General features: G+C 37.8%; 2 protein-coding genes across 2 annotated transcripts in view; both read left to right on the forward strand.

Moving 5' to 3' along the window:
* LOC145774769 (uncharacterized) overlaps nt 1–22,731 on the forward strand; it is an 81,877-nt gene that overhangs the window by 48,015 nt on the left and 11,131 nt on the right. The window lies entirely within an intron of this gene.
* Nucleotides 12–22,719, forward strand: LOC145774424 (kelch-like protein 12). Its single transcript, XM_082585674.1, has 11 exons — nt 12–70; nt 808–931; nt 1,917–2,070; nt 4,320–4,537; nt 5,176–5,325; nt 6,553–6,655; nt 8,861–8,943; nt 9,242–9,422; nt 14,885–15,028; nt 20,467–20,622; nt 22,607–22,719. The coding sequence occupies exons 1-11, from the start codon at nt 12–14 to the stop codon at nt 22,717–22,719; spliced, it is 1,485 nt and encodes a 494-aa protein (XP_082441800.1).

Raw genomic sequence — 22,731 nt, forward strand, 5'->3', positions numbered from 1 at the left:
AATCATAGAAAATGGGATTCAAGCAATTTAAAAGCACGCACATGGAAGACATCATGCACAAGCTGAACGAGTAAATGCATCTTTATATATTTTACCATTGCATTTATGCACACTGGTTGTTTGTGGTGATAATTGTGACAACTCAGTAAAGCAGATATGGAATTAAAATTGCTTGTGGTTTCAGATGGAAGCTTTTTTTCATTTTCACTATAGCCTAATATTATTTTTTGGAAAGCTAAAAACATTTGTAAATTCAATGCTTCTGCTTTTTATGTACACTGTACAGTATATATATCTTGAATTTTATATATAACGTTGATACAGTACAGGAAACTGTAGGCTATGCATAATGCATTAATCTTGTAATGGTAAATTATATATATCACAACGCTGTTTTCTCTGGTGTCAGGTCTTTTTTCTTATTTCCAACACTTTTTCCTGATGCTGGAATTGGCTACTTTTGTTCCAAATAAGTTGTCTGTATTGAACATAAACCTATATGGATCTGGAGTTTTTTTTATTCTTTATAGTTTTTACTGAAGTGTAAACACTACTCAAAGTAGTTGCAAATACAGTTTTTACTCAAAGTAGTTGCAAATAAAATGGCCTCAGAAAATTGTTTCATTGAAACGATATCTTATTTAAGTTTTTTTTAGTTTTTCAAATTCAAAAATACCTTGGTTTCTATGAATTTTTACAGCAGTTGTTTAAATTGTAATTTAGTTGCTTTGATGGATGTTTCTTGGAGTGAATCTACTGACATTTTTTAAAAAGTATTTGATTTATATTTGAATTTGTTCAAAATAGAGAAAGGAAATCTGGAAATGGTTATTGTGACGTCACTTTCACTGCTGGAGACGATGAATTTTCCAGTCACAAATGTATTCTTGGAGCATTTTCGACGTTTTATCAAAAGCTTTTCTCTGCAGAGGTGAATTTTGTGAATTATATGTTTCTTTGTTGATGGTGAAGAGGGAAACTGGTTACGCATAAATTTTTAACTACAGCTTAAAATTTGTTTGCTTTTTTACTTACAATGTGAAAGTTTTACGGAAAAGTGGTTACCCATTTTTGGTTATCACTTGAACCAAATTTGAGAATCAACGCTTTTATATTTCGTAGATAATTCAGAAATTTAATCTGTCATCAGTTATTTTCCTAATACAATGTATGGAATTTTTAGGTAGCCTGAAGAAGTTGTTTTTCCATACTGTGGCTAAATATTGGAATTTCTTAACTTTAAACACACAGGGCTACTGCATACTTTGTAATTTATTTAAAGTGTAAAATTATAATTTTAGAGCATTTGTACAGAAGATTTTCTTACTCAACAGCGCCAGTCCTAGTATTGACAATGAATGCAACTCTAACTCTAAACAAGAAAAAAACATTTCATGAAATGATATAGAAAAAAAAGGTTTTATGAAAATTTACTTAGTCATAAAGAATTAAACAATGCGGTTATTACTTTTTTCAAAACTATTCAATCACAAAATACATAGCAATTGTATATTGGGGTCTAGGTCTGGCATAAAAAAGATATTTTATTGACATGCTTCTTGACATTTTGTTTTGTAAGCTACTTTATATAACAAGTACATTGACTGCAGACAGAGACGCCACTGTTTCGACCTGAAAGTCTTCTTATTGCAGTAAACGTAGATGTAGATCTGACAACATTGTTAGAAAAACAAAATTAACCAGATTAAATGTAACAACGTAAATTAAAATTTTTTTTTCTTTAAATTTGACCAGAGATGATATTATTAGTTAAGCCGAAAGGTATTTTCGTCTCTGTTCAGCTCTCGATTGTTTTTTTGTACAAACTCATTTATTAGCCATCAACATCATAATCTTGGTAAACGCGTAATGCTATGATCCACTGACCCAGCTTTGTTAATTTTGTGAATTGTTAGATGAAGGAAAAATATGAAAGTAAAGCGAATATCCACGGAGTGAAAGAGGATACCATGGAAGCTGTTTTAAACTTCATGTATACTTGTGAAGTGGTAGTCACAAGTGAAAACGTCTACAATTTGCTTGAAGCTGCAAATTATTTGCAAATTCCCAGTAAGTACTAACGACTGTTGTAAAGTTATGTTGTAAAATTACGTTTAGTCTACAAAATATGTTCCTACGTTCTGGTTTCTTTGCTTGGAGCGCTTTACGTTGATTGTTTTCTCAGTTCGTGTTTCCAGCTCACTCTTAGTTTTTTAAATTGCAACATCCATTGATTGAGTTTTAAAAAACTAAAAAACGAAGTACATCTGTAAAACACTAACCATATACATAAAGCGAACAAAGTAGATCTGTTTCACACAATCAGAACACACAATCGAAAGTTAAAAGTAATAAAATAGAGTGTTGGCGTCTCAAACTCGCATCATTTTCGTATACAGTGCAATATACTGTAGACCCGGAAAGGACAATGCCGGACATGATACATTAACTAGAGCGTATTGCGCGTCTACCGCCAGTTACAATCTAAACGAAATTGATCAGTACCTTTGCCACCCTGTAGTGAGGAGACTTTCCCACTTCGTACGGTCCAAAAACTTGCCATTCTCAATGGACGACATAAAGAGAGTGTGTAGTAACTGCAGAATATGCGCAGAATTAAAAAACCAAGATTTTTTTACGCAGCAACAAGGCACTCTTGTTAAAGCTGCTCGCCCCTTCGAACGCATATCGATTGACTTTAAAGGACCATTACCATCCAGTAGTCGCACTGTGTATTCGCTCGTAATAGTGGATGAATTTTCTCGTTTTCCGTTCTGTTATCCGTGTTCAAACATGTGCACCGAAACGGTGATTAAGTGTCTTGATAATCTATTTTCTTTGTGTGGTTTCCCTAGTTGTGTACACGCTGATAACGGGGGAAGCTTCGTATCTAGAGAATTCAAAAGTTACTTAGGATAACTAGCAGAGGCATTGCCACCAGTCGCTCTTCCATTTATCATCCCATCGGGAACTTGCAAGTCGAGCGCTACAATGGTATTATTTGGAAAGCGATACGTTTGGCATTGAAATCTCGTAGTCTACCTCCTAGTCGTTGGGAAACGGTGCTACCCGTTGTACTGCATTCTGTTCGGACGTTGTTGTGTACTGCAACTAATGCTACACCGCACGAGTTATTCTTTCGTTTCGACCGGCGATCTCCAACTGGGCTATCACTGCCGTCTTGGCTACTGAAACCCGGGCCCATGTTACTGCGCAATTTTGTGGGTTTGAAGAACGGTGATCTGGTTCGGCGCGTCGAACTAACCGATGCCAATCCTATGTATGCAACTGTAAGAACTTCAGATGGAAGAGAATCAAATGTATCGTTAAGAGACCTAGCGAGGTGCCCGGACGACTCTCCCAATCAATCTCATTGCCCTGAACCATTCGTCACGGAGAATTCCCGACTGGAAGCTGATGAGTTTTCTAAATCAGTTTTGGATGTTGGCAATGACCCGAATAACATTGGACTCGATACTTCTGATGATAGCGCAAGAAGCTTCGATTTAGACTGTGACGACGTAAACCCAAACATCAGACATTTCAATCGAACTAACAAAGGCGTCCCACCACTACGATATGGCGATTCCGTTACGTTTTAAGAGGGAAGAATGTTGTAAAACTACGTTTAGTCTACATATGTTCCTACGTTCTGGTTTCTTTGCTTGGAGCGCTTTACGTTGATTGTTTTCTCAGTTCGCGTTCCCAGCTCACTCAGTCTAGTTGTCATAAGAGCTTCTTGCAATGGACTTTTTGTTACTTTAAGTTCTGATTGTGTGAAACAGATCTACTTTGTTCGCTTTATATTCATGGCTTGTGTTTTACAGATGTAGGCTACTTCGCTTCTTAGTTTTTTAATACTCAATAAATGGATGTTGCAACGACTGTTTAGGAATAAATTAACCTTTTTAGTGTTTTACGAATGTGAGGAAACGTTTTTCACAGCAACTTATGATAACCTAATCATTATTTTAATACAATCAGTTTTTTTAAACATTTTTGTTTTTAGATTGTGGCGAAAATATCAATAAAACGGCAAAAGTTATAATTTTTAACTTGTTGATGAATAATTTTGCAGCAATTTTTATTGTATTATACTTATATACTTGTTAGTGTTGGCTCCTTTCCTGAGCTCATTTTTGGACACAGTCGGCTAGGTTAACTCAAAACATTACAAAACAATCATTGTTTTGCATTTTTATATTTCATAGCAAAGATACCATGGCAGGAGTTGGTAGTTTTATTTATTTATTAATTAATTTTTTTTAACAGGTTTCATTGCACAATAAGGTTTTTCACTGATGTTGGTTGTTGTTTAGATCTCAAGCAATATTGCATCGAATTTCTTCTTGATGAAATTGATGTGACGAATTGCTTAACAATTCAAGCATATTCGAAAATGTATGATCTGGACGAAGTTGTAGCAAAAGCAAACATTGTCATTACTGAAAACTTTGAATCAGTCATCGATGGAAAAGAGTTCAAAGAGCTAACACCAGACGTGATGTTTGAAGTGATGCAAGTGAAAGATAAAAAGGTTTGTATTTTAATCATGAGTCCAAACAGATGTGGCAATCATAAAGTCCACAAACAAGATGAAACCAGACTCTTCACCAGTTATTTAATTTCTGAGCATTGTACATGTTCTTGCACCGGTCACATAATCAAGGCAAGTGCGACCTGTGGGTGTGAAGAAATGTAGGCGGCAAGTCACATACAAGCAATCATTGCTCGTTTATTATGCAAACCATCCGTGATATCAAATGCTTGTTCTCCATGGTAAACACACAGTAAGCAATAACTAATTGGGGAGTGCCTAAATAGTTAATACGCAACAAAATATCGCTGTTTACATGATTTATAAAAGCTTCAATAAGTGAATTGTACTTCAATGTAAGTCGATTTGAACCAGTGCAGAACAGCAACTTTTTAGACCAGCAATGCTGACACTTACACAACAGTTAAAATTTGTGACTGCCGTTCATATTCAAAAATGTAAAAAATGTTAGAAAGTACTGGACCTAACATTCTGGAAAATATTTGCTTGGCCATTATCTGCTTCCTATTCCATGAACTGAGCAGGAAAATTTGGAGTCGACATTTCATATCTTGTTCTGTGACGTAATACTCACTTCTGATGAAGTGTAATAATAATTAATTGATGTCGTCATTCAGGTATCTTCGGAAGAAAATGTTTTTCATGCGCTCATAGGTTGGGTCAAACATGACGTCGCCACACGTAAGAAGCACATGGTTAAACTTTTCAGTTTTGTTAAACTTGGAAAACTATCCTGGAATTTCTTGCAAAATGTTGCATTGAAAGAGGTAAATCTGACATATATTATACAATTTAGGAATCACTAACCGGCATGGTTGTGCTAGGATAAACGATGAAATGAATATCATCAAAACAGTGCTGCCCAATGTCCATTCACTATTGTCACATATGTGATTATTTTGAAAGTATGCAGGAGATAGCATAATGTACTATATACCTGTACAAACATTACGTCTAAATAAGTTTCTTCAACAATAAGTAAGAAGAATTACGAGAAGTATTACATTCAACTTACCATAGAGATGGGAAACATAACACAAGTTATTACAATAACAAGAAGTTTGAATACAACGTTACAAAACGATAAGCTAACGTAATGATGTAGTGATGTAATCAATATAAACTAAGCAAAAATCGCTCCACTCCAGCATAAGGCTTCTGTCGTGAAGAAGGACTCGAGTATTTTTATCTGCAATCAATATCCTAAAGAACAAATATCTGTACAACTTTGAAATTGCTAAATTTATGGACCAGTTTAGTTTTAATTCATTGCTTGGCACTTTTCAAAACTGTCTTAAAAATGCAACAAAATTAAGAATCTTACTACTGGAAACTCGACCAACCTAGATTACTATTTATTATTGATACACAATCACTAAAATGTAACGGTCTATAAAATACTTTAGCGCAGAAATTCGGAATAATATACCAGTTGAAATTCGCAAATCCTCCTTCCCAACTTTTAAAAGAATGTACAAAAAGATAATTATTGACACGTATTAGGCAAACGCCAAATTACTAATCAGACTTGCAATTGTAAGATAGTCTACGTTGGACTACCTAAATTTTTAATTTCTATCATCTTGGACAGCTTCACTGTTATTTATTTATTTGTTTCAATTAGCCAATTACAATTATCATTGATGAGTTTAAGGGTGGGTGAGACTTGAAGCTTGACTTGAAGACCTTGAATGGAAACTTCGCAGCATTCCGTTGCTTTGATGCTATTATTATTTTTTTAATTGTGATATTTTCAACAGTTTTAATTTATATACAATGTGTTTTGATTCATCGTACATCTTTTATTCTCAGCCGCCAATAAACATCTATCTTATCAATCATTGGTTAATTTTTGTGCCGAAATTCAATTCACAAATAGCTTGATGTGAATTTATGAAATCGATGTTACAACAAATAACAACTATCTGAAAAATAATGAAATATTGACTGTAATCTTGCGTTTAAATTTGCTAAAGTTCATTTTAATTCTTCAGGAATTGATTATGACTTCAGTGGAATGTACAAATATTTTACTTCTATCTACAATTCCACGTGCTGCTGCCACTGAAGTTCTTCCCGCTCCTTCAGCAAAGGAAGGTTTGGACAACTTTGTTAGTTTAAAATTTTAGTACAGCATGTAAGAGTTGTTCATTGAGTCACAATGTCCAACAGCTGTTATGACCCACAAAGTTTGTGTCGCATTATTGATGAAAGTTGTTCAAAGCGAAGTCGAATGATTCAGATCGTTTGTTTATTGACGTCACTATAATCAAAGGTTTTGTTAGGAAAATATACGAGGAGTAATTTTTTCTGCTTTTTATTAACAACTTCAAACACTGATCCAGCGTAAATTGAGGGAAGCTGCTGAATAATAACAAATTTCCAGAAATGCGAACGTTTGCCAAGAGAAGCATGCTTGTTTACCAATAGTCTTGAACCAAATTTGATCTGGGTTTTGAAATCAAGGCGTCAGTTTCGTCTTTCACATTAACATCGCTGTGTTTTACAAAAATTCTGGACATTTCAATCCTGGACGACGCTATGCTGTTGTAGCGACGCTCAATTTATAATGGAAAAGCAGATAACTGACATTCTTAACTCATCACATCCGGTGATATGTAACTTTTATAAAATACCCTGCAACCTGCATATTGCTTTTTTGTATGTAAATGACACATCACATAACACAATGTTACTATGCTATTATCAGAGTGACTAATCAAGTTGCCTCAGTGGCATTTCTAAGGCGCAGTGATAAACCTGAATTGTGCAGCGATAAACTGCAAAATGCGCAGTGATATAAAATAAGCGTGTTTTAAGCAACGCATACACACCACAAAGTAGATTTTTATTATGTTGGCAGTTCCTTTTTATTTTATTTTTCAAAAAACCAATCAGTGTAAAATAAAGTTCGTTTGAAGATGTCTGATCTATGATGTAATAATGTCAGTCTGGGCGTTTATCAGGTCATTTAAGCAGTGAACAGTGGCGTACGCAGGATTTTCTGAAAGTGGAGGGCCATTCAAATTTTTTTCCAATGAAAACGTCCACTTGCTAATAACAGCCACTAAGTCATATTGTGTAAGATTAGTAGGTGGTAGGTCATCAATCAACATTTTTGAAGTAAGGGGTACTGCCCAATGGCCGCCCTCAGCGTACGCCACTTGCAGTGAACATGAGTATTCGCAGTAAGACATAAGACCACTTGCAGGCAACCGCTAGTACGTCAAACTATCAGCGACTGCTCGTACATCAACGTAAATATGCCATCGATCTCTGAATACAACACAAGATCGGCTATTTTGAGGTCGATTGACGATAAAGATTGCAAAGTAAAAAACGCCAAAAGCATGGAAGCAAGAGTGGTTTGCAAACATTTTTAATTATTACTATTATAACAATGACAAAAGTGCGCTTTCAGAGGAAACAAAAACAATTCAACGCAAATTTTGAGAAAGTTAATTTCCTCAGTTCAGTTGTTTTTATTTCTGACCATCATATCAAAAACTATACTCTTCAACATAGCAAAGGTCGAGAAAAAAGTAGAAGCGACAAAACGCGAACGTTAAAACGTGCTTGTGACCGAAGTAAGTTATTTTTGAAAGAAATTTGGCACGGTCGCAACACCTCATTCATGCATAACATAATATACATTATACAATGTACATTGACATGACATCGGTCTATTGATAATTAACCTACAGTTGTCTTGCCACAAACCTCTTTTATGTTTTTCAAAGTTGTTCTTATTGTGACATCACATCAAAAGCGGTTTTAATTAAACCAATCAAGCGCTTTGACTGATTAAAATTTTTTTTTAAATATCTTTTAATATTTTTCATCTGTTCAACTTTTACTTATCAAAATGCAACTTGATTGGTTATTATTGCCTCTCTTCAGTTTTCCCCAAAAAACTTTGATTTTGCACAGTATCCTAAATGAAGCTGTGATGCATAACAAGCAAAGCCAAGAGCGAGATAACCGTAAAAGCCGCTTTTGCTTGAGCTTGCAATTTTGTACTTTTCATGCCACATGGTATTATGTAACTGTTTTCTTACAAAATGTGCAGTGATAAAAATTTGTTAGAATTCGGTATGCAAGCGCGGACTTGCAATCTTGCATGTAATGAGAAGTCGTATACCACTAGTTGATAATGTGTGAATGAAAGTCTTTAACGTTCCATCTCCGTTCAAGCTTGCGGGTTCTTGCAGTGTACTTGCTGTAAAAATCATATAGACACGCTGATATCAAATATTTTATATTGTTAAATATTTTAAACGTATTTTTTTTTTTTTTTTTCAGAATCGAGGAATCATTTTCTTGCGTTTCATGGAAAGAATATGTGGAAGTATGACGTAAGAAAGAAAGAAGCAACTGACTTCTTGGTAAAACATTAAAGCTTTTCGGTTTACTGTTACTAGGATGAGTGCATTTATTATTTGATGGTGTGCGCTCTAAACAAAAACTATTCTTGTACTATGAGTGGTGAGCTCCAAGTTGTTAATATTTAAATGTTTTTGTGTTTGTGATATCTTGCTCTTCAGCATATGCATCACATGCAGCTGCAATGATTGCACTCGACGTTTCACAATTGATGTGAAATTATGTCGAACATTCAAGCAAGTCTTGTGAAATCGTGACGTTGTTGATCTTGCACATTCTTAACAATTTATGTTTCTTCAGAACACAAACTTTGAACACGAGTGGGGATCAGCTGTTTGTCATAAAAGTGAGGTTTTTGTTATCGGTGGAAGCAAAACTAAAGTGGTTGAAAGATTCAAGTTAAATGATGAAGAATCTGGTTGGACTCAACTTGCTTCGACAAATGGTTTTAGATTGGGAGCTGCTTCTGTGGTTTGCAATGGTAAGAATCTTCTTGGGTTTAGATTCAAATTAAGTTGGTTCCACAACAAGCAGATGAACTCATGTTTGTGACAAAAGTGATGAATATTAACAACGATGAGCGCCGAGTGCGCATGTGACGCGCACCGCACAAGTTTGGTTTGGAGTGACACATCCTCGCTAATATTTCATCTTCATTTCACTCGATGAACAATTTTTTACGCAAATTTTATTATCAAGCGTTTATGTTTTATAGGTTGATATTTGATGAGAATATTTTGATTTGTTTGGAAGTTTGGTCCGGAATGCCACATGCTCGCCAATGTTTGCGTTTATTTTTACTCACTCAACAATTTCACTATCGTTGATTTAATTTTTCAAGTTTGATATTTGATTATTTTTTTTCACTGATAACGACATTAGCGTGATAGCCACTTTTTCATATCTCGTTCGATCTTATTTTTTGAACAAGTTAGGCCTAAATTTGACTTTACGAAATTTGCACAATTTTAAATATTATTATTTTTGAGCACTTTTTGAATAACATGCTTTCAAATAAAGTTTTAAAGTGGTTTTAAAAATTTGTTGTCTTTCACATTGAATAATACTTCTTCTTCGTCGTATGAGCTGTTCTTCTGGACTATATGTTTGGGCATGATGTCATCAGCCACTCGACAGTTTCGTCATCCAGGGCCTTCAGTCCAAGCGCTCCATGTGGTGGTTGATGGATTGGGCAGTCATGGACGACATGATCTACTGTCTGGTCTGTGGCGCCACACTCGCATCCCGGTGAGGGAGCCAGGCCCCATTTGCACATGTCTGAACGAAAGCGACCGACGCCGGTTCGTAGGCGGTTAAGCCGGACCCACGCAAGTCTTGCAAGGGACATTCCCGGAGGGTGGGGATCGACGTCGGGTAGGAAATCACGGAGTCGGGAGGTGTTGTTTTGCCACTCCATGTTCCATGTGTAGTTCGTCCAGTGTGCCGCACTTATTCCAAGATCTTCAACGTTGTTCAGAAGCTGTCGTGCGGCGGGCACAAATGGGCGTCTTGATTTCAGTCGCTGCTGTCCTCCAGGTAGGCGCTGGAATGTACTGTGGAGGAGGTGGTCGGGGTCCAGTGCGCGACGAGCAAGGGAAATCATGGCTCCTTTACGGCGAAGCTCAGCAGGTTGGATGCCTGCAAGGATGGGAAGGCAGTCCGTTGGAGTGGGACGCAGGCATCCAGTCACAGTGCGTAGTGCGTCATTGATGGCGGTGTCAATGTGGCGGGTGTGAGAGCTGCGGCACCACACTGGTGCGCAGTACTCAGCGGTAGAATGGACAAGGGCCAAGGTAGCTGTGCGAAGGGTTTTCGCATCAGCTCCCCAGCCGGAACCCGCCAGCCGCCTCAAAAGTGCAACGCGCGCAGATAGTTTTTTGCGCAGTGACTCCAGGTGTCGTCGGTACGTGAGTGACCTGTCCAGGGTTACGCCGAGGTAGGTGGGTTCGGCGCAGTAGGGGAGGTGTTCGTCATCGGTGGTAATGTTGATCTCACGTTTTGCTTCCTTGTTGTTTAGGTGGAAGGCCGCCGACACTGTCTTTGCCTTGCTGAGCTGTAGCTTCCATTTCTGGAGATATGTTGATATAGTTGACATGTCCTGGCTTAGGTTCCTCTCCATTGACTGCCAATCTCCGGCTGGATGCAGGAGAGCCAGATCGTCTGCATAAGCATACTTCCTGGAGATGGTGTCAGGCAGGTCATAGATGTAAGTGTTAAAGAGGAGGGGAGCCAGGACAGAGCCCTGTGGGACGCCGTTCCTGAGTCGACGTAGTCTACTTCGTCGGCCGCTACCGGTGGAAAGGGTAAAGCTGCGGTTTTGCACAAGTTCCATAATCATATGGACCATGTGCCTGTCAGGAAGGAGACGGAGTAGTTTGCAGGTAAGGCCGCTGTGCCATACAGTGTCGTAGGCAGCCGTGAGATCGACAAACACGGCGCCAGCCTTCTTTTTTGCCGAGAAGCTGTCCTCGATGTCTTGGGTCATCAGGGTGACCTGGTCTACAGTTGATCTTCCGTGGCGAAAGCCGGCTTGTTCCCGAGGGAGCTGAGAGTCTATTATCGGTTCGACACGGGCGTAGATAAGTCTTTCGAGTATCTTGAAGGGGATACAGAGCAGAGAGATGGGGCGGTAGCTCTTCGGATCCCCTGGGGGCTTCTTCGGCTTTGGGACTGCAACCACTAGGGCTCTTCTCCAGATTCTTGGGATGCGCAGGTGACGCAAGCAGCAGGAAAGGAATTCTTTTAACCAGGACCTCATAGAGGGGGCAGCTTGGAGTATTAGTTCCGGGCATAGGTGGTCAAGGCCCGGGGATTTGCCTGGCTTTAGGTGCTGGAGGGCGGAGGCAAATTCTTCTGGGGTAAACTCACCAGAGATGTTGCCCTCGACAGGTGTTGGGACCTTCCAGAGGTCCGTCATTTCCTTGAGGACGGACTTGTCTGATTCACGGTCTCTCGTTCTGTGCACTCCATTTTTCACAAGTTGTGAGGCGATGGCATTTGCTGAAATGGGGCATTGGCGACGAGAGGCACGTGATCTGCCAGTGAGGTTGTTGAGTGTACTCCAAGCTGTGCGGCTGGAGTGCGTGAAGTCGATTGAGTCTATGGCTTCTGTCCAGCGCTTCTTCCTCTTTGAATCCAATCTTGCCAGCAGGGCTGTTGCTGAGTTGGTGGTGGCGGTACCCTGGGGGGAACGGAGGAAGTCGCGGTAAAGCCTGTCGCACTCCACATCCCAGCAAGGTATGTAGTTTTTCCGTCGACCTCGCGGGATGGAGTCTTTTGCCGCAGATATGATTGCATCACAGAAGTCCTGGTAGGCTTCATCCACTTTGATGGTGTGTGGGGATGGGAGGTACTGCGTAGCTTCGTTTGTGAGGAATCTGTAGTATTCCCAGAATAATACTGAATAATACTGAAAATAAGCATTGCAATTGTAATACTCTTGTATTTAATTAAATTCATCTATAAAATACGTTTCAGCACGCAGTAAAAATGCGGGAAAGAATTTTCTTCTGACAGAAATCATATCTACAATAGCTCACGATGAAAAACAACCTGACAACATATTGCGATATAAAATGACTTACACTTGGACGAGTCAGTTCAATTATGTTCATTGAGCTCAACAAGCTGACATTGAAAATTATGAGTTACATATGAAGATGATATGATTGGAAGTCCTCTGAGCGTGGTTACGTTTGTTCTTAAGGAACTTACTAGGTCGCTTCGATCCACCTTTCTGCTTAAAGTTTCTCTACATCAAAATCATCACTTTTATTATATATTAATGTCACAAACAGTTCATCAAAATCTATTTGAAGTAATGATTGCGAATCATTTCACCCAATCATTTCACCCAATAACAGAAAAAAGGGCTGAGTGGTATCATGATAAACTAACTATTGTAGGATGCTGAATTTCTCAACGGTTTTCACAAACCTATTTTAATTTTTGCAGAGATGCTAATCAAATTACGACGTCACGACATGGTAAACTCTGTAATAACATAAATTGACATTGCAGGCTATTTAGCCTTCAGAACAATCTTATATGTGTTAGCAACGCTGGTTTGGTGGTGCAGTGAATAGAACCCGCCCTCCTCTTGATCGGTAGACATGAGTTCTATACCTTGTCGGGTGTCTGAGACTTTATAAAATAAGCACTAAATTTTGTTCTTGCTTAGGACTAAACATTGAAGAAATGAATTCGGTGTAACAATGCAAGCGCCCGTACGGCTGCGATCACAAAGCGCTTAGCACAACGCATAGGATCCAATACGCATATTAATGTATCAACAATAAAGTGCAGAGTTTAATTTGTCTATGTCACGTCATGTTAATAAACCCAAAAAGATAAAATAGATTTGTAAAACACTCTGCAAATCAATAAGCTCGATATCCAGGTTAGTGACGTAAAAATTATCTGAACGATTGTAACGAGTATCATCATCGTGGTCGTCTCTATCTTGCCTCCTATTATAGGTTTTGTCTTCTTTTAATTGCGACGTGTTAGAATGGATGTGGATGTCAGATGTAACATTGAAAGCCCATCATTCTGTGGTAAAATTAACGTGAGCAGAAGTCACATTGTGTAGAGCTGGAATAGGCAACTTGCAACTCGTGGAGGAACAAGTTGTTTTTTAAGTTTTTGTGGAATCTTTCTTCTTTTTCCAGCCATTTTTCCCCAAAGATGTTTCATTATTAAGGAACGTTTATTTGCTCAATTATCTGTTTAAACACAATAATATTCTATGCACTTCTCACTAACTTTTATTTGAGCATTCACATGTCTGTATATTTAAAATGATATTTTATATTTTTAGTGGAGTAGGGAGAAAGTTGTCATAGGAATCAGTTTGAAAAAAAAAATTTTTCCTGAGGCTAAGTGAAAGTATGCTAACCTACTTTTACCCAGCAGAAACAACAGTAAGTCTGTGATAGGTCACAAAAGGTAGTTATGTAATTGTACTGATCATCAAGGCTCCAAGATGTCGAGTCATCCTCACCAACATTACGATTTTTGATTTAAAATTTGTAAATATATTGGTTTAGTGGGAAGCGCAATGTATTCCACGGATGCAATCTGCTTTCAACAAAATCGCACGCGGTGTTTGGTTGGTCTTTACTGTGGAGTACGAGAACAATATTTTCATGGGACTTGCAATGAAATTCCATCTAATGTTCATAACAACAGGGTGGTTTGAATACTTGTTGTAGAGGTTAACTTTTAGTCTGCTAGAGAAAAATTTAGGTCCAATATAACTAGCCCACTTGTTGAAAATGTTGCTTGCCCCTATCATAGAGGGCGATGTAGTATATTTAAATTTAAATTTTTGTTTATCTTTTTTACGAAAAACTCTTTTCTATTCCTGATTTTCCTCCTCCAAATATCTTCTGTTAGAGAAGTAATAAGCATAATCTATAATATAGATTAATAATATCTAGTTTTTTCTCGTCATCTATTTTTATTTTTGAAAAACCTTGTGCCATCCCTCATTTTCCTCTATCAGGAAATCTTTTCTAGAGAAGTAGCAAGCATAATCTACATATACTCAGACGTAGTGTTTAATAAATGAATGAATAATGAAATTTTCTGGTAACGAGGTGTCCACTTAACTCAGTGAGTTTTTCGTTCCTGCCTACTTCCAGAAAATCATCAAGATTCTTTTTTTTAAATCTTTGAATCAATAAGAATAGCAACATAATTATATATAGGTTTGTTTCAGAATGTTATGTAATACAAAATAAGAGGATTTTAATCATGGTTTAATTCCAGCGTTGATACATAACAAAATTTGTTCGCATTGTTCAGTATACAATTTGTATTCTTTTTGGCAATACTTAAGAAAATGATTAAATCTATTTATTTAAGTTTCTGTTATTCATTTAATCTAATTATTTTGAACAAAATTACAATTGAAGAGAACCATTGTTTATACATGAACAGATTCCATCTTCACTGTTGGTGGCAGGGAAGGTGGTGGACGTGGTTTGACTTCATGTGAAAGTTATAACATTGTTGAAGACAAATGGTACAACAGCGTTCATATGAATGAAGGTCGTTGTGGTCATGCTTTGGCTTCCACTGGAGGTTTGAACTTTGTTGAAAAATTAAATAAGTGTAATCAATGTGTTGTGATGAAGTAATTCAAAGATGGTGTCAACACTGTTATACAGTAAAACTAATTCATCAAATTTATAAGTAAATATTACTATCTTACAGTAATTCATTACATTATAATTTCATTGGCTTTACTAACAATTTTTTATTCTATTGAGAACAACAACATGACCACAATCCCATTCGATTCATGGTGAGATTGATCAATCTCATCAAATCGAATGTTTTCCAATTGTAATTATTGCACAGTTAATTGACTGTTGTTTCGCCCCAACGATTATTGCACAATGCTCAAGTCCTTTCGTCGTTTAACCTTTTGCCTCGACATAATTACGTTCAAGAAGATAGATCAGTTGTAGTACAAAAAACAAGAAAACGTGATTATCGTCGTCATCAATTTTCGCCAAATAATCCTTTTTATTTCGTTCTTAGAAGCAAATTATACTGCTTAACAAGTTTAAATGGACTTTGCAGAAATTAGGTTTAAGAGATAATTTTAAAATCTTGATATTAAAAAATTATGTCCGATGTTTTCTATGCGTTTGAAACCATACGCACAAGAATCTCTGAACGCTAAACGCTCCAAAAATTAACATGCTTTGAATGATTTATCGCCATTTCATTAAACATTAAATAATTACCACAAATTACCATAAAATAATTACCTGCAAACTACTCCGTCTCCTTCCTGACAGGCACATGGTCCATATGATTATGGAACTTGTGCAAAACCGCAGTTTTACCCTTTCCACCGGTAGCGGCCGACGAAGTAGACTTCGTCGACTCAGGAACGGCGTCCCACAGGGCTCTGTCCTGGCTCCCCTCCTCTTTAACACTTACATCTACGACCTGCCTGACACCATCTCCAGGAAGTATGCTTATGCAGACGATCTGGCTCTCCTGCATCCAGCCGGAGATTGGCAGTCAATGGAGAGGAACCTAAGCCAGGACATGTCAACTATATCAACATATCTCCAGAAATGGAAGCTACAGCTCAGCAAGGCAAAGACAGTGTCGGCGGCCTTCCATTTAAACAACAAGGAAGCAAAACGTGAGATCAACGTTACCACCGATGACGAACACCTCCCCTACTGCGCCGAACCCACCTACCTCGGCGTAACCCTGGACAGGTCACTCACGTACCGACGACACCTGGAGTCACTGCGCAAAAAACTATCTGCGCGCGTTGCACTTTTGAGGCGGCTGGCGGGTTCCGGCTGGGGAGCTGATGCGAAAACCCTTCGCACAGCTACCTTGGCCCTCGTCCATTCTACCGCTGAGTACTGCGCACCAGTGTGGTGCCGCAGCTCTCACACCCGCCACATTGACACCGCCATCAATGACGCACTACGCACTGTGACTGGATGCCTGCGTCCCACTCCAACGGACTGCCTTCCCATCCTTGCAGGCATCCAACCTGCTGAGCTTCGCCGTAAAGGAGCCATGATTTCCCTTGCTCGTCGCGCACGGGACCCCGACCACCTCCTCCACAGTACACTCCAGCGCCTACCTGGAGGACAGCAGCGACTGAAATCAAGACGCCCATTTGTGCCCGCCGCACGACAGCTTCTGAACAACGTTGAAGATCTTGGAATAAGTGCAGCACACTGGACGAACTACACATGGAACATGGAGTGGCAAAACAACACCTCCCGACTCCGTGATTTCCTACCCGACGTCGATCCCCACCCTCCGGGAATGTCCCTCGCAAGACTTGCGTGGGTCCGGCTTAACCGCCTACGAACCGGCGTCGGTCGCTTTCGTTCAGACATGTGCAGATGGGGTCTGGCTCCCTCACCGGGATGCGAGTGTGGCGACACAGACCAAACAGTAGATCATGTCTTCCATGACTGCCCAATCCATCAACCACCACATGGAACGCTTGGACTGAAGGCCCTGGATGACGAGACTGTCGAGTGGCTGATGACATCATGTCCAAACATATAGTCCGGAAGAACAGCTCATACGACGAAGAAAATGAAATAATTGATAACTACCCTGTGCTCCTTTCTTTGTTCATTATAATCATCTTATTGGTTATCAACTACGTGCCTGAGAGGTGAGAGCGCTTGCACGATGCTGGTGACGTCTGTTCAACACTTATCCATTGTGCCTTGGCACACATAATGACATGCTTGAAGGTGGACACAAAGGTTGGCTTCCTTGTCTTTACGTCCACTTAATCTAAATATTCAATGACAGAGCATACGTCTGGATATGACAAAACTGCTCACTTGGATTTGAAGAAAATATAAAGAAACAAATAGTCGAAAACAGCACCAGCTGGAAATGTTCAGAAGGAACTGCAACATTTTTGGAAACCCAATGGATATGTACAAACTAATGTCCATTGAATCAAATATTGATTTTGATATTGTCCTGAGTCTCAAAAGTTTTTGTGGACTTCAAAAGAAAAATCTCATTGTGTGAAGTGTTGTGGGTTGTAGCCTTCTATAAGCAGGAAGAAGAGGTTAGATTACACATTATTCTATCGGTATAAGATCTTTATTGGGGACAACGATAATAACAATTAACAACTCATATCATATTTTCGAACATAATTTGTACATGACATCATAATACTTGAACGATTTTAATGCCTTCTGAACGGCCAATCAAATATTGGCTTATGTTTTTGAGATATTGAATTGCTTATGAAAATCATTTCCTGAAAAATAAACCTTTATACCTTACGATTTTTGAAGTCGTCACTCAGTTTGCATTTTTTTAAAATATATTTTAGCTTCAATGGTAATTTTAATCAATATTGTTCCAAAGTGAGTTTCATTATTCTTTGTTGTTGAAGCAAACTGTGAAAGTGTTCATTAAATGTATGGGTTGTGAGAAATAAAATGCATGCGTATTTTGCATGCATTTGCTCAATTTACTCTTAATCTGTCACTTTTATGGTTGAAACCAATTGTTTTCACGTCATACATGCCTTAAAGGCATACTAAAGGAAAATTTCAAACCGGAATTAAGCATTAAAATGAGTAAACTGAACATTCAAGAATACATTTCAAAAACAATTACCCAAAAAAATTTGTTTTCAATGGCGCTGGCAAGGCCCAAAGTCCAGTGTTTCATTTATTTTCATTTTTTTCAAAATGACCAAAACGTGCAAACACAGCTCAAGAATACGTCATAAAGTCCAGCAATAACAAAAGCCACGTTACCAATCTGATGTTTTGAGCAAACTGTCTGCTGTTTTGATGTTAAAATGTGCTGTTTTGATGTAAATACATACATAGCCTACAGTCAAATCGCCCGCAGTAACAATTATTGCGTGATCGGTTGATTGCTAGACTTTATGACGTTCTTTACAGTCGCACGCTTCGTTGCTCGGGCCAATCTCGTTTTGAAAGCTCTGAAAAAAGCACGCGCACAATGGTGGTCAGACCGCAATGGGGCAAAATTTTATTGAAAATCGTTTTATGGTAGCATGTTAAACACAAAGAACGTGGAAAATCGCCAAGTCAGGTTTTTCCTTTAATACCCCTTTAAGTAAGACGCTGCGACCGCCCCAGTCCCTTGGTTTTGCTACTGTTTCTATGCATTTGCAATGTTCTCATGAGTTCTTCAGTGCAACCAATTGGGAATCAAAAGTATGTATCTTAACTCTGTTTTGAATTAAACCTTTTTGTGAAGGAATTCGATTCGTTTTGACCCGACAAAGTTTGTTTCAAGCAGTCCCAGTGCATGCATATGAAGAATAGCCTAATGAACAACATGAAGAAACAGTCAAAACGTTGAAACCAACACAAAACTGTTCAGTTTATACAATGCATCTTACATTCTGTGTATCCAACTCACTACACGTAATGAGACATGAGTTAGAACTTCTATCTCATGTCTCATTAACGATATCATAGAAACTACCGTACCTTAGCAAAATGATAGTCTTCCATTGCAACACACTGTTTGTAGTGAAAAAAATCGTTAGAGCAAAACCCGAGAAAAAAATAGATGCAAAATATTGGCAACAAATACTGGGTCTGTTCTTATTTAATTTCATTTTTCAATAAAATTAAAATAATTTGTGAGCTAAGCGTTCCAAGCAAATCGTGAATATTTTGTAAAATCCATGTCTTATAATAATATCGCATGCAGCAATATTGTTATTTCTAAATTTTGTCGAATTATTTGAGCTTATCAGGGTTGTGTGGAGTCGGAAGGTTTGTGATGTATCTGGAGTCGGAATCGGTGGAAAAAGCACGATTCCGACTCTGGCTTGATATAAAACGAGGAACAATAGCGCGTTTGTTGGTTGTGTTATTTTTGTGTCACCGATTGTTTCAGTTTTCTGTTTTAAGTTCAGTTTTTTATCTCAATGATTGTTCTTTTGCCTTAGTGGTCAGTACAGTAGCTTATGTTTGCTCGAAATGACGCTTTTTTTTACAATGAAAACTAAATTTGTGGCAATTTAATTTGAAACGAAATCAAGACAAATCTTTTGCGTCAAATCAAAGTAAGTGAAGAATTTTTGAAATGTTTTCGTGTGTGACACTTTTATGCTTAAATATATGTAGCCACTCTCTTACAAGTTTTATGTATCTTTTGTATAAAATTAAATAATTATTTCTGGTAGTTAAGTGACGAAATACCAAAAACATCATTAAACCGATCACTCAAAAAACTTAGCTTTGAATTTAAAAAAGTGCCAGTTTTGTTCGTTATATTGGACTTAGTCGCACAGTTAGAAATTGAGAATTCGTTAATTTTCGTTCGACTTCACAGTTTGATTTTCATCAAATCGATTTTTATGCAAAAATAACTCAATCCTAGATTGACTCATTGAGATATTTTTGCTCTTTAATGCATGAAATGATGTTTGCCAGGTTTCATCCTGGGAATGGTGACATACGCATGCAGATGCTGTCACTGATAGATGCCGAGTTTGACATTTTCGCTAGATTGCCATATTTGTGTCGTCATGAAATATGGCGCTTAACTGCTTTTAAAACAGTAGCCTATAAGGATGCGTTACAAATTCTTTATTACTTATTTGTGAATGTACAATCACACTTGTTGCTTATCAAAAGATGTTGAAGTTGCAATACTACCGTAACAGCGTAACAATGTTTTACACAACTTTCAGCAAAACTAAATAGTTTGATGCACTTTATTTTGATTTATATTTATGTTAAAGAAGAGAAAATATTATTTCAAATGTAAGAACTTTTGAAAAGTAAATATTTAATGTCCAATTTCTGAGTTTGCGAAATGAACGGGATGTAGTTGCTGGTGTGCAGCACTCCTGTAGTCGTCGCACCTTCCATCATTATTATTTTTGATACAATCGCAACAATCACTTTGTGTTGTATTTTTTTATTTAAAACATTGATTTATAAAGAATTATGGGGATGAAATTGGAATATTATTATTAACAAACCATCAACCTCCAACAGGGTTGATATACGCTGTCGGTGGTCTTAACAGAGGGGTGTTGAACATAGGGGAATGCATGGATCCACGAGAAGGTCGGTGGAGAGGAATTCCGTCGATGAAAGTTAAAAGATGGGGCTTCCCTGCAGTTGTTTTGAACGATCAAGTCTATGCAATAGGTAGGATCGGTTGTATTATTATGATATCAACGTTTGTTGCCATGTTTATATTGATATGTTTGTAACAACTAGGGCATCTAAAATATGAAGTTTTGCTGAGAAGCTCAATATAATTAATAGAACATACTCAACTAAGTAGGGCAAAGGCAGGTTAGTTGATACAATTTTCACATTTAGTGAGATTTTACTAAAACTGTTGGAAACAGAAACACCATTTATGGTGCTAAAGAAAGTTCGTTTGTTGGGCTGACTTTCCCCCAAGTTTAGTCTGTTTGATGTCACTGGTTATCAGTTCAGACTCATTCAAACATACACCTCCGGTTTGTATCAACTAACCTTCCATGAAGGTTAGTTGATACACCTATGAGGTTAGTTGATACATGGAACTTCTAGTTGATACGATCAAAATACGCCTCAATTATACTGAGAATATAATATACTTTATAGGCTACTTTTGAAATTTATACTCAAACTACTGTAATGTAGATAGTAGAACCATATTGCCAGGTCAGTGCAATGACAGTGCTGCAGTCTTATAGTGTTATCTAGTGTAAAATGTGATAAAGATATTTTACATCCGGATGTTTTTCCTAACGCCAACCTGTTCTACAGATTTGGAAATTGACATAATTGTCAATTCTTATGACAGCCAGGGTTTACGTAGGCCTACAACGTACAGTAAGAGAGTTTTAAGTTGATCTGTAGCATCCAGTGGCGTAGCCAAGGGGGGGGGAGGTTTGGGGGGTTACAACCCACTTTGGCACTCGTGTGACGTCACGATATTGAGAATGATGCTTTCAGTCTCCATGTCTCTAAAACAAAGTTTGCCTAAATTTAAACGAAACTGCATCAAAAGAGTGAGTTTTGCCAATACCAAACATTCAAATATCTCAGTCAGGAATTAACAAGAAAACATAGAGACAGCTTTTATTACCAAAAAATGCCCAAGAAAACATGATCTTATCTTTTCGCTACGCCACCGGACAGCACCATTTTACAGGAATATTTTTACCCACATCTTTGTTGAAAATGCTCTCAAAATGCAACAAAATTCAAAGTAATTTTTTCAAATTTTCTGGGGGAGGCCCCCAGACCCCCGCCGCTGGGTGTCGCCTTTGGCGAAGATGCCTTCGGGCTTCGCCCGCCAGCCGTCAAAAACCCCTCTTTTCAAAATTTCTGGCTACGCCACTGCATCGATCAGTTTTTCTTTTATAAAACTGGGGCATGTTGTCAAAAAGACCTTATTAATTCTGTGATGTTGTCAAGTTCACAGGTTCTGCAGCTTCATTTACACACAGCTCAAAACTTCAACAACTAATTCCAAACCAATTTACAGAGTTTCACATGTAGGCTTATTTTACCTGAAAATATGGTTGAAATATTGCAGGTTACTAAATGTATAAATGCAGGTTAGTTGATACAGTGTATCAACTAGCCTGGGCTAAAATGTATCAACTAACCTTTCCTTACTTTTATCAAAAATGTGTCTGCCATCAATCAAACGACGTCGGTTAAAAATGATTTGATTTATGCAATGATACTATACACCTATATACTGCCTGTCGCCAATAAGTTAATCTTTTACCGTTTTTCAAACACTCAAGAATTAACTGAATTGTAAATTTGAAAAAATTTACAAAAAAAATCAATTTTTGAACATTTCGCATTATTTTACAAACTTGAAATTGGATAACAGCGAAATCATCATGTCACCACTCAATCATTATTCTTCACCAGTTGGTGGCGGTATTTGTACAAAATCCGTTTTCTGAAATCCGTTTTTAGTGTTGTATCAACTAACCTTCTGTATCAACTAACCTGCCCTTGCCCTACCAGGCGAGCATGAGAAAATCTTTCAAAGTTGATAAATAAAAAAGTTAATGTTAAATTAGAAAATATTTAACGAGCTTTTTTTCTCAATTTTTGAGATTTGACTTTATTAACCATTTCGTTGGCGTGGTATCTGGATCGTTTGTTTATACAGGCTTGGGTTCCATAACAAGCGAAATAATTATCAACAGTATTAAAACAAATCAAATCCAGTACTCACAATCCTTCTTCGTGGCGTTCAGAACAGCGCAGTTTGGAGTAAGTTGACACACGATTACG

The sequence above is a fragment of the Aplidium turbinatum genome, chromosome 7 (genome assembly GCF_918807975.1).
Source record: "Aplidium turbinatum chromosome 7, kaAplTurb1.1, whole genome shotgun sequence".
Classification (NCBI taxonomy): domain Eukaryota; kingdom Metazoa; phylum Chordata; class Ascidiacea; order Aplousobranchia; family Polyclinidae; genus Aplidium; species Aplidium turbinatum.